Source organism: Sinocyclocheilus rhinocerous, unplaced genomic scaffold (genome assembly GCF_001515625.1).
Source record: "Sinocyclocheilus rhinocerous isolate Xijiao unplaced genomic scaffold, SAMN03320098_v1.1 scaffold2254, whole genome shotgun sequence".
Taxonomy (NCBI): Eukaryota; Metazoa; Chordata; class Actinopteri; order Cypriniformes; family Cyprinidae; genus Sinocyclocheilus; species Sinocyclocheilus rhinocerous.
The window spans coordinates 74,329-87,296 of NW_015652339.1; the positions used below are offsets into that span (position 1 = coordinate 74,329).

The 12,968-nt window shown below is 31.5% G+C and overlaps 1 protein-coding gene across 1 annotated transcript in view; it reads left to right on the forward strand.

Annotated features, from left to right (window-relative positions):
* Positions 1-12,968, forward strand: part of cog3 (component of oligomeric golgi complex 3) — a 30,325-nt gene that overhangs the window by 9,212 nt on the left and 8,145 nt on the right. Inside the window, exons 9-18 of the mRNA XM_016520861.1 lie at positions 294-337; positions 2,258-2,384; positions 2,791-2,882; positions 3,612-3,751; positions 3,839-3,999; positions 4,312-4,422; positions 6,608-6,697; positions 7,960-8,080; positions 9,724-9,812; positions 9,949-10,083. Coding sequence (XP_016376347.1) covers positions 294-337; positions 2,258-2,384; positions 2,791-2,882; positions 3,612-3,751; positions 3,839-3,999; positions 4,312-4,422; positions 6,608-6,697; positions 7,960-8,080; positions 9,724-9,812; positions 9,949-10,083 — 1,110 coding nt within the window. The remainder of the gene's footprint in view (positions 1-293; positions 338-2,257; positions 2,385-2,790; positions 2,883-3,611; positions 3,752-3,838; positions 4,000-4,311; positions 4,423-6,607; positions 6,698-7,959; positions 8,081-9,723; positions 9,813-9,948; positions 10,084-12,968) is intronic.

The window sequence follows — 12,968 nt, forward strand, 5'->3', positions numbered from 1 at the left end:
GGCGCTTAAAGCGTTTCCTTGGTTTCTGCTGTAAACAAAGCAGCGCTGCACTTTATGAACTTTAATATGCATTATACAGAGGCAAGATGAAAAGAAGAAATACCATCTAAACTTTTCTAAAGACAGTAAGTTCCCCTCAGACATACATTCATATAAACTCCTACACTTAAATGAATTGCGATTTGTTTAGCATCTCAACCGATTTGAATCGTCACATATTTGAATCGATTTTCAACCGGCTCGCGGTTAATCGTTACATCCCTAATTATTTTTATATGATTTTTTTGTTTCAGAGGCTCATTGAACAAGTTGAACAGCGGTCTGACAAAATCCCAGAGTGAGTGATGGAGAATGTTTTGATTTATTATTTTCTGATAATTCTCATTTTTATGCATATACAGTGGAGTCCGAATGTCTGAGACATATATTTATGCATATATTTAAATTTTTTTTTTTTTTTTTTTTTCATTTAAATCATATAAAACAAAGAGAATTTTGGATCAGTCATATTTTAGTAATACTTCTGGATACTGTAATATTTTTTTTATTAATGTTTTAAATCCGTTTTTGTATTTATATTTTCCTTTTTTATATGTTCCTTGTTTTAGTAATTTTGTGTTTTTGGTCATTTTTAGTGGTTCATATATACATACATACACGTGTATATATATGTATGTGTGTGTGTGTCAATATAGTTTTCATTTTTATATAATGTTTAGGTTTTTTTTTTTTAAATTAAACAAAATTAAAATCACAGATGTTGCTAATGTAGCTAAAATAATTATTTTTTTAATATTTAAATTTATTTTGGTTATTTATTTTAAGTAAAGTTTTTTTTTAATTTTTTTTAATGGTTTTAATTTTAGTTTCAGTTTTAGTTAACTATAATAACCCTGTTTTGGATCTTCTTGTTTCCAATCTTGTCATAAAACCAGGGTGAGTAAATAAATTCATTGCAGGTTAAAGACAGTTCACCTAAACATGAAAACTCTTTTCATTTACCACTGTATTGTTCTGACCCGAAATGATATTCTTCACTCCATGAAACACAACAGAAATTTGACAGAATAGTATTTATTTATTTGTTTATTTTTATTTATTTTTTTATTCTTATTAATGTATTTTATTTATTTTTAATAATCCATTTATTATATTTTTTAGTTTATTTTTGTATTTATTTATTTGTAAATTGTTTAGTCATAATTTTTATTTATTTATTTTATGTAATTTTCATTGATTTTATTTTATATATTTGACTTTTTATTTTATTTTTATATTTATTCATTTTTAAGTTTATTTATTTATTTTTATTGATTTATAACTATTCCCTTTTCTGTTTTTATTTGTTATTTTTTATTTATTTGTATTTAATTAATTAATTTGTTTAAATTTTTTTATTCACTTATTTTATTTTTGTATTTATTTGTAATTTTGTTTATTTATATTTTTTATTTATTTAATTTATTTGAATTTATTTTATTAATTTATTTTATTTTTGTATTTATTTATTTGTAATTTTAGTCATAATTTTTATTTATTTATTTTATGTAATTTTCATTGATTTTATTTTATATATTTGACTTTTTTATTTTTGTATTTATTTATTTTTAAGTTTATATATTTATTTTTATTGATTTATAACTATTCCCTTTTCTGTTTTTATTTGTTATTTTTTATTTATTTGTATTTAATTAATTAATTTGTTTAAATTTTTTTATTCACTTATTTTATTTTTGTATTTATTTGTAATTTTGTTTATTTATATTTTTTATTTATTTAATTTATTTGAATTTATTTTATTAATTTATTTTATTTTTGTATTTATTTATTTGTAATTTTAGTCATAATTTTTATTTATTTATTTTATGTAATTTTCATTGATTTTATTTTATATATATTTTTGATTTATTTATAACTATTCCCTTTTCTGTTTTTATTTGTATTTATTAATTTATTTGTTTTAATTTTGTATTCAGTTATTTTATTTTTGTATTTATTTTTAATTTAGTTAATTTATCATTTTTATTTATTAATTTATTTTCATTTATTTTATTAATTTAGTTTATTTTTGTATTTGTTTATTTTTTATTTAATGTAATTTATATATTTTATTTTTGTATTTATTTATTTGTAATTTAGTTTGTTTGTTTATTTGGATGGTCGTGAATCATGCTGCTTAGAAACAAACTGATGTAATGTGAGTGTTCCTGCCTGTGAAGCATGACCGTGTGTGTGTGTGTGTGTGTGTGTGTGTCAGGTATCAGCAGCTGCTGGATGAGATTCATCAGTGTTATCTGGAGCAGAGGGAAGTCCTGCTCAGTCCCTGTATAAACGCCACCATCACAGATCTCACCAGCCAGAACAACAAGGATCACTGCGCTCTGGTGAGGGAACTAAGCGTACAGTAGAAGTATTTACTTCCACACATCATGTGCTGACTTTTGTAAGTGTGTTGTATTTGTTCCTGTTATTTACAACGGATGATGGTGTTTAAATGAACACCGACTTGTTTCTTTTAATTGGCCGAGTGATTTTCATAGAGGGGAAATTTGTTTGTTTGCTTGAGCATTTTGCAACTTGGAGGTTTTAGGAAAACAATGCACCTACATAGACATAATTAGTTATTCAATTTGGTATTTTTTGATTTCCTTCGCTTTGTGTTTGTCAAAAGTTGTTGAAAGTGCAGAATGACCGTTTTTGCATGTTTTGTTTTTGTCGTGTTTTGACTGAAAGTGTGTCACAGACGCTCGCTCTGAGTGTGTTTGTGACGCGCAGCTGCTGTTGTTTCAGGTGCGCAGCGGCTGTGCGTTTATGGTCCATGTGTGTCAAGACGAGCACCAGCTTTACAGCGAGTTCTTCTCCAAACCCTCGTCCAAACTGGAGTGAGTAAAGAAACTCGTTTCAGATGAAAACAATCGTTCACACAAACATGAAAACTCTCATCATGTACGGTCGTGTTGCTGAGACCCGCAGTTATTTTCTTTACTCCATGAAGCACAATGTGTTAGACAGAGAAATATTATTTATTTATTTACAATTAATTAATTAATTTTGAATTTTATTTATTTTTATTTATTTATAATCAATTAATTTAGAATGGTATTTTATTTGTTTTATTTTATTTTGTATTTAGTTTTTTAGTTTGTTATTTTTTATTTTTGTAGTTTTTTATTTTGTTTGTTATTCGTTTAAATTATTATTTATTTTTTTAATCATTTATTTATTTTTCTTTATCTATCTATCTGTCTATTTATTTATTTATTTAGTTTTTTTTGGAGCCTGGCAAGTTACATCTTTCTTTCTTTCTTTCTTTCTTTCTTTCTTTCTGTCTTTCTTTCTTTCTTTCTTTCTGTCTTTCCTCCCTTCTTCCCTCCCTCCTTTCTTTCTTTTTCTTTCTTTCTTTCTCCCTCCCTCTCTCGTTCTTTCTTCCTTCCTTTTATCCTATTTTCTGTTTTACTGAAGAAAGAAATGGTTTGTTTTCTATTTTTCAGCAATAGTCGTCAACAATTAGGCTCAGATTTTAAATGGTGTCAGAATCAAGCTGGATCATTTTGCTTTTCAATATGTTTATGTTGTAATTGTAGCGATGTGCTTTGATGTATTTGTGACAGTGAGCTTCTGGAGAAGCTCTGCGTGTCTCTGTATGACGTCTTGAGGCCTCTGATCATCCACGTGGTTCATCTGGAGACGCTGTCGGAGCTCTGCAGCATCCTGAAGAACGAGATGCTGGAGGATCACGTCCAAAACAACGGTACCAAACCCTGTGTCCTCCACAGCCGTCTGTTTCTAATGAAGGGTTTGTTTGTGAAGTGACGTGTGATCGGTGGGTTTGTCTCAGAGGTGCAGCTGACTGCGTTTGACGCCGTGGTGAAGCAGATGCTGGAGGACGTTCAGGAGCGTTTGGTCTACAGGACACACATCTACATCCAGACAGACATCAGCGGATACAAGCCTGCGCCGGGAGACCTGGCCTACCCCGACAAACTCCAGATGATGGAGGTCAGCAAACTGAGCACTTAACATCTGAACATTTCTTTCAGAAATCTGAAATGTCTTTAGTCCAGACATGCTGGTGACTCTCTGGTAAGAGTTAACTAAACTTAAAGGCACAATATGTAATTTTCGCCGCCAGAGGGCGCGTATTCAAAATAAACAAATAGACAAAGGCGTAGTTTGATGACGGCGTGACTGAGTGTGGAATCATGGGAGTTGTGGTCTTCATCCCCACAGCCGATGCAATCCGACGGGACTCGGGCAGAAATCATGTTCATGGATGAGCTAATGATTTATTAACGTAGTAGAATGAAGCAGGGTGAGGCTGAAAGCCGTCGAACAGTTTCTCCCGCAGATCTTCATGGCATGTGGTATCCCACCGTCAGACGGACGCTCGTGTGTCTCTCCAAACTCTACCGCTGCATAGACGTCAGTGTAACACACCACCATCAATCATCATCACCGCTGCATGATTAATCATTACAGTATTCATTAACAATTATGTTAATTTAATAATTACAATTTATGAATGCAAAAATACCTATCTGTAGTTCCGCAATGGCGCTGTTTTAATAATGAATATGTATTAAGAATATTCAATGATTTAGGATCAGATTTATCTGATCTTAAATCTAAATCTAAATTAAATCTTAATGCTGATAGAGCACCCAACATCTTTTATTCACCCAAGGATTATTATAGTTAACTAAAACTGTATGAAAAAAAGAAAAATGTAAATGTAAAACTAAAACCATAAAAAAACATTTGCTTTTTGAAATAAAATAAACAGTAAATGAAATAAAATATAATAAAATAAATAATAAAAATCGAATTCAGCTAGTTGTCAAGGCAAAATTCAAAAAGTTGAATCACTAAAATAATGAAAATTAAATAATCTAAAACTATGAAATAAAAATTAATACTATATAGACATATTTACAGAAACAAAAGCTAATAAAAATGACAAAAACAACAAAATTATTAACTTTAAAATGAAAACAGAAAATATAAAAATAAAAGTAATTCAAAGTCAGGGTTATTATAGTTAACTAAAACTGAAACTAGAGCTAAAACCATAAGAAATATATGTTACTTGACATAAAATAAAATATTAAATACATTTTTATTTCAGCTAGTTGTCAAGGCAACATTTCTCATTTTTGTTTATTTTAACTTGAAGTACTAAATAATCTAAAACTAATAAGTGAAAATAACTATATAGACATAATTAAACAAAAAGTGATACAAATGACAAAAACAACAAAATTACTAAAACTTTAACGAAAATGAATACAGAAAATGTAGAAATAAAATCTAATTCAAAATATTAACAAAATGAAATAGTATATCAATGTTTATAAAGTATCACTGACTCATCCTCATGTATGACTGATTGACTTCTGTGGAGCGCAAAAGCTGATTATTGTTATTATTAGAATTGTATTAACTAGCGGTTATGATATTTTCAAAACTTCACCTTGTGAAAGACAGAAGATAATGCAGGGGAGCCAAACTCAGTTCCTGGAGCGCCGGAGCCCTGCAGAGTTTAGTTCCAACCCTGCTTTAACACACACCATGTAGTTTTCAAATAAGCCTGAAGGACTTGATTGGTTGGATCGGGTGTGTTTATTTGGGTTGAATCTAAACTCTGCAGGGCCCCGGGCCTCCAGGAACTGAGTTTGACTCCCCTGAGATAGGCTTGCCGTGATAGACGGTGCTGACGGTGATAAGCCGCAACACCGGTTCCGTCACTTGCCCACCGCGTCACCGACCCCCACCGTCATTTTTATTTTTTATAGAAATAAAGATCATTTAGTTCAGTAAAAGAACAGACACTACAATTAAAAACTGAACGCGGCTACTCAATGCAGCGTGCCGAACGACAGTCGCATCACAGATCAGATTTCATTTCTCCAGTGAGGAGAGTGAGTCGAGCTGACTGACAAGAAGAGTGAGGTGAGACAGACAAGAAGAGTGAGGTGAGACAGACAAGAAGAGTGAGGTGAGACAGACAAGAAGAGTGAGGTGAGACAGACAAGAAGAGTGAGGTGAGACAGACAAGAAGAGTGAGGTGAGACAGACAAGAAGAGTGAGGTGAGACAGACAAGAAGAGTGAGGTGAGACAGACAAGAAGAGTGAGGAGAGACAGACAAGAAGAGTGAGGTGAGACAGACAAGAAGAGTGAGGAGAGACAGACAAGAAGAGTGAGGTGAGACAGACAAGAAGAGTGAGGAGAGACAGACAAGAAGAGTGAGGTGAGACAGAAAAGAAGAGTGACTAATTCGAAAGTGAAAGTAAAATGCGCACGGCGCTTTTAAGCTATTTAAAACCGAGGAAAAGAGGGAAAATTCAAACGAACAATTGCTTTACGCCGAATTGCTGCTATTTGAAAGTGAAAGTAAAATGCGCACGCCGCTTTTACAAGCTATTTAAAAGCGGAGGAAAAGAGGGAACGCCCCGCCCCCACGGTGAAACCGGTATTATCGGTGTTGTCACACGTCGATTAACTGATGGGAAATTTCCTCACCGTCACAACCTTACCCTGAGATAATTAGTGGTTTGAGTGTCAGAGTGAGTGAATGAGGAGTGTGTTTGTTTTGTCTGTGTCCTGTAGAGGGCGGTGTTTCAGGGTCTGTCACAGGAAGCTCTGTCTGCCTGCATCCAGTCTCTCCTCACAGCCTCTGATCTCATTCAGAAGAACAAGGTGAGGCATTTATGCACCTGAATACAGGACAATCAGTCAGAAATAAGAAATTCACTCCGCTATTGTAAATGACCCAGAATCATTTTTTATTGCTATTCATTTATTTCTGTTTATTCTTTTATTTGTTATTAATTAATTAATTTTGTTTTTATTTATTTTTATTAATATTTATGTATCCTTTTATTTTTAATTAATTAATTTTGTTTTTATTTATTTGTATTAATATTTATGTATCTATTTATTTGTAATTAATTAATTAATTTTGTTTTTATTTATTTTTATTAATTAATATGTATCTATTTATTTGTTCATTTATACTGAGAAATTCACTTCGCTATTGTAAATGACCTAGAATAATTTTTTTATTGCTATTCATTTATTTCTGTTTATTCTTTTATTTTTAATTAATTAATTTTGTTTTTATTAATTTTTATTAATATTTATGTATCCTTTTATTTTTAATTAATTAATTTTGTTTTTATTTATTTGTATTAATATTTATGTATCTATTTATTTGTAATTAATTAATTAATTTTGTTTTTATTTATTTTTATTAATATTTATGCATCTATTTATTTGTTTATTTATACTGAGAAATTCACTCCACTATTGTAAATGACCCAGAAATTTTTTTTATTAATTTATTTCTATTATTTTTTTTATTTTTTAATAATTTATTACATTTATATTTGTTTTTATTTATTTGTCTGTTTGTTTGTGCTGAGAAATTCACTCCACTATTCTAAATGACCCAGAAACAATTTATTTATTGTTTTCATTTATTTCTATTAATTATTTTATTTTTTAATTAATTAATTAATCAATCAATCCTGAGAAATTCATTCCAATATTGTAAATGACACCGAAAATATTTATTTTTATTCGCTTATTTCTATTAATTGTTATTTTTAGTTAATGTATTAATTTTACATTTATATTTAATTTATTTTTATTTAATTTATTTGTTTGTTTGTCCTGAGAAATTAATTCCACTATTGTAAATGACCCAGAAACAATGTATTAAATTTGGTCATTTATTTCTATAATTATTTTAGTTTTAATACATTTCTATCTATCTATCTATCAGAACAGAGATTTTTTTAAATATTGTATGTATTTTTTGGTATATTATCTGTAAAAAAAACACAGGATTCCTATAGACTTGCATGCGAAGCTTTGTGTGAAACCGAAACGCTGGCTGAGGCAGGATTGGTCAGTAATGTTTTAGTGAAGGTTTATTTCCAGAGTTACTTTCTTCACAGACTCAAACTGACGGGCAGCTCTTCCTCATCAAGCATCTCCTGATCATGCGCGAGCAGATCGCCCCGTTCCACGCCGACTTCACCATTAAAGAGATCTCTCTGGATCTGAAGAAGACCAGAGGTAACAGCCATGCTTTTGTGAGGTTTGGGTACATCTCAATGGCTCTTGGTCTTTGTTTTAGATGTTCACAGTGCTGACAGAATGACCGGTGCATTAAAGGTATATTTAATACATATACATATAAATTCGTGTTTTTCAGCATTTTACATTGGCAAAAATTAATGTTTTTTTGGGTAACTTGTTTAATGTCAAATCAACCAGATTTCAGACTTAATTTTTTCTGAAGAAAGGCAAACATAAATAATGCTAATTGTGATTAAATGGTGATTTAAAAAACAAAAAACAAAACAAAGTATCAGCTGTATGCAAAGTGAACCACATTTGGTTTTTGAGCACTGGTTTCAGGTTTCAGTTTACTCATGGAGCCACATCAAGATCCCCATATCTCTGGAACTGAACCATATCGGGGCTTAAAAATGAAGATACCAAAATAAAAGTTTGTTAAGAGCCAGTATCTAAAAGGATATAAAGATGTCTTTAATACATCTTGAGTTACAAGCATGCAAACTTTGGAAAAAGAAAAGAAAAAAGTACTTTTTCCCATTTTTGAATGATCACCATTGGCATATAATGCAACAAAGATTGCAAAAGTCAGCAGATTTTACTAATAGAGCTACCGATCTCTATGTAAAAATAACATCATGATGCTGCCATCTTTCTAAAATCATTTACAAAGCCTGTAATTTGGCTCCAAATCTCAGGTCAAATCTCATCACTTCTCTACAAAATATTCATGGCCATATTAAGATCCCCATATCTCTGCAAATGAACCATATTGGGGCTTAAAAATTAAGATACTAAAAGAAAAGTTTGTTAAGAATCAGAAACTGAAAGAATATTGAGATGTCTTTTAATACTTCTTGAGTTACAAGCATGCAAACTTTGGGGAAAAATACACAAAAAGTGCTTTTTGCCACTTTTGAACGTTCACTATTGGCATATAATGCAGCAAAGATTGCAAAAGTCAGCAGATTTTACTTATAGAGCTACTAATCTCTGTCTAAAAATAACATCATGATGCTGCCATCTTTCTAAAGTCATTTACAAAGCCTGCAATTTGGGGTGAAAATTGTATTTTTTGACCCAAATTGCTGAAATGTGATGTCAGACTTTTGAAAACCAAGTAGAGGAAGTTATATTTGAAAAACCCAGGATGTCCTCTTTTAAATACAGGATTAAAATTCATTAAAATAACCCAATTAATTGCATATTAAAGCAATAAGCCCCAAGAAGCCGTGGTTTACAGTGAATTAAACCACGGCTTGACGGGGCTTATTGTTTTTTATAAAAACGGCTATTCCATATACGTAGTAAGGTAACAGAGCAAATAAAGTGTAATGATATTAATAAAAACAGTATTCTTTCCCCAAACAATGTAGTTCCTCAGAATCAGTTGTGGTTGCAACAAAGTGGTTGCCGAGCAACACACAAATGTAAACAAAGGTGTATGTTTGTAGAGTAATTTAGAACAGCTTCAAACGTGGCTCAGCCAATCAGAATCAAGGACCGGAACTCTCGGTTTTATAATGGAAGTTTGTGAATGAGCAGCAGTGTGTAATGACTGTGACCTGATGAAATGTTTGTGTAATATCAATAAAGCGCCACCAGAGGGCAGAACAACATTTGCTTTTCTCCGTCCTCAGACGCTGCTTTTAAAATCTTCAACCCCAAGGCTGTGCCCAAGTTCTTCCGTCTGAACAGCCATAACGCTATCCTTGAGTTCCTACTGGAGGTAATGTAGCTTTATTTATTTATTCATTCCATTTGGTGGGTCTTTTCTGCTCTTCAAAGTCTCAGACCCTCACACCTGACTCCCGATCCATAGTGAATGATTAACGATTCATCATAAGCTAATGCTTTCACACCAGAGTACGCCGGAGATAAGAGAGCACTACATCGACTCGAAGAAAGACGTGGACCGGCACCTGAAGTCCAGCTGTGAGCAGTTCATACAGCAGCAGACGCACATGTTTGTGGGAAACCTGGAGGAGTTTCTCACCAAGGTCAGGATTCACTGGGAAATTCTCACTCTGCAGAGCATTATGGGTCGGCAACACTGCTGGGTAGTAACCCATTACATGTAATCTGGATTACGTAATCCGATTGCAAAAATTTAATACTTGTAATGTTTTAAAATACTTGTAATCAGACTATGATTACATATTGTTCACATGGTCACAGGCAGGTAAATGGGTATAATATGTGTTTTATTTTGATGGAAAGATTTGGTAACACTTTCTATGAAGCCCATTTGTATAACACATTATAAGAGTATTCTTAAGGCATTATAATGAATGCATAATGCATTATAAAAAAAACGTATAATATGGGCTTCATAGAAAGTGTTACCAAAGATTTATTTTAATTTTACATTTAAGTTTTAATTTTTTATTTAATTTATTATTAGCTTTTCATTAAACTCGCAAACCCCAGTTTGGGAAGGTTTGACGTAATGTAATGTTTAATGCACTTCATGTTTTTAGAAAAAAAATTTTTTGTCTCTTTGTATTTTCAAATCAATATGGTACAAGATTATCCTACTTAAATCAATGTGATAAACGGGTTTTTGTCAAAAAAATTTATTGTATGTATATAAATGTATTTTTATGTTATACATTATTAGGGCTGGGTATCGTTCAAAAATTTTCGATACCGATACCTTGACTTCGATACCGGTTCCTGAACGATACTTTTTTCGATACCAATTTTATGAAATCAAGATTACATTATCTAAAAAAAAAAACTTGGCTTAATTTTTTTTAGCTTGTTGATGTTTATACAAACTCAAAGACTCATCTCCTGAGCCACTGCACAAAGGAACAAAATGTAGGCTAACCAACACAATAAATGCAAAATAAGTGCAAATAGTTTTAATAAAACTCAAATAGTCTTCAGTTTACACATCTGTTAGGCTACATTTACACTAGTTAAAGTAACAAGTTAATGGCAAGATATGAGATTTATAATACATTATAACTATGGGAAATATAATCCATTGTAAGTGGATGCATTGTGTTCATTGTGTATTATAAATCATTATACTCTTAAAAGCTGTAACCATAAATAAGTAAATATTGTAATGCATTAAAACTGTTGTTATGATTACTCATGAGATGATACAACATATACGTTTTTTTATAATACATTATGCATTCATTATAATGCTTTTAAGAATACTCTTATAATGCATTATAAATACGGGCTTCATAGAAAGTGTTACCAAAGATTTATTTTAATTTTACATTTAAGTTTTAATTTTTTATTTAATTTATTATTAGCTTTTCATTAAACTCGCAAACCCCAGTTTGGGAAGGTTTGACGTAATGTAATGTTTAATGCACTTCATGTTTTTAGAAAAAAAATTTTTTGTCTCTTTGTATTTTCAAATCAATATGGTACAAGATTATCCTACTTAAATCAATGTGATAAACGGGTTTTTGTCAAAAAAATTTATTGTATGTATATAAATGTATTTTTATGTTATACATTATTAGGGCTGGGTATCGTTCAAAAATTTTCGATACCGATACCTTGACTTCGATACCGGTTCCTGAACGATACTTTTTTCGATACCAATTTTATGAAATCAAGATTACATTATCTAAAAAAAAAACTTGGCTTAATTTTTTTTAGCTTGTTGATGTTTATACAAACTCAAAGACTCATCTCCTGAGCCACTGCACAAAGGAACAAAATGTAACCAACACAATAAATCAATGCAAAATAGTTTTAATAAAGCTCAAATAGTCTTCAGTTTACACATCTGTTAGGCTACATTTACACTAGTTAGTGTTCATGTTAAAACGCATCGCTCAGACAGAATCATGATTTCTATTTATTTTCCACTGATTTACTGATAAGCATTAGCAGCTTCCAGCGCTGTCTGCCTGTGTTCTCTCTTCCATGATCGCTGCTCTGACTCAGAGGTAATAACATATTTAATTTCAGCAACATTACATGGCCAAAACACACATTAGACGGCAATCGGAAGTTATTAAAAACACTCGATGGTGGTTTAAAGTGAGTTTTGAGTAAAAGCGGAATATAAATCGATTTCAAAAGTGAAACCGTAAAAACAGCGCGCATAAGCGATTGCATGCTTTCGCGAGCGTCTGCAATGGCACGCGATCACAGATTGCACGCTTCCCACCTGAATCTGGTGTAACCTGTGTAAACTAGTACGTGTGTTCGATTGAATGTATCCGCGGACCGACTGTGCAGACCGATCGGTGTATTACAGTACCTCGAGCTATAGAGAGCAGACTGCTCCGTACACTTTCGAATCGCTCTCGCGGATGTCAAACACGCATCGATCTGCGCCGCGCCGCTTCTAGTCAAGCACACCTAGTGCTGCATGCTTATTGGCCCACGGACGCTGATGAGATTAACCCCTTGGGTATCGAAATTTGGTACCGAACGACGAGATGTTTTTCGATACTCGATGGTATCGGTGCCTAAAAAGTATCAAACTCGATACCCAGCCCTATACATTATACAAAATATATATTTTTTTTTACTTAGTAATACAAACTGTATATATTTTTGATGTTAAAATTGTTTCATGTAAATTAAATTCGCATAAATGAATGCACTAGATACTACCATGATATAAAATCATTATTTATGTTTGTGTGTGTGTGCATTTTTTACACTAATGAGAATTTAGTGTAAAAATGTGCTGAGAATTTTTTTTGTCCTGAAAAGTATGCTTTATTTTTATTATGTAAAATATGTGACCCTGGAGCACAAAAGCAGTCTTAAGTCGCTGGGGTATATTTGTAGCAATAGCCAACAATACATTGTATGGGTCAAAATTATTGATTTTTCTTTTATGCCAAAAATCATTAGGTTATTATGTAAAGATCATGTTCCATGAAGATATTTTGTA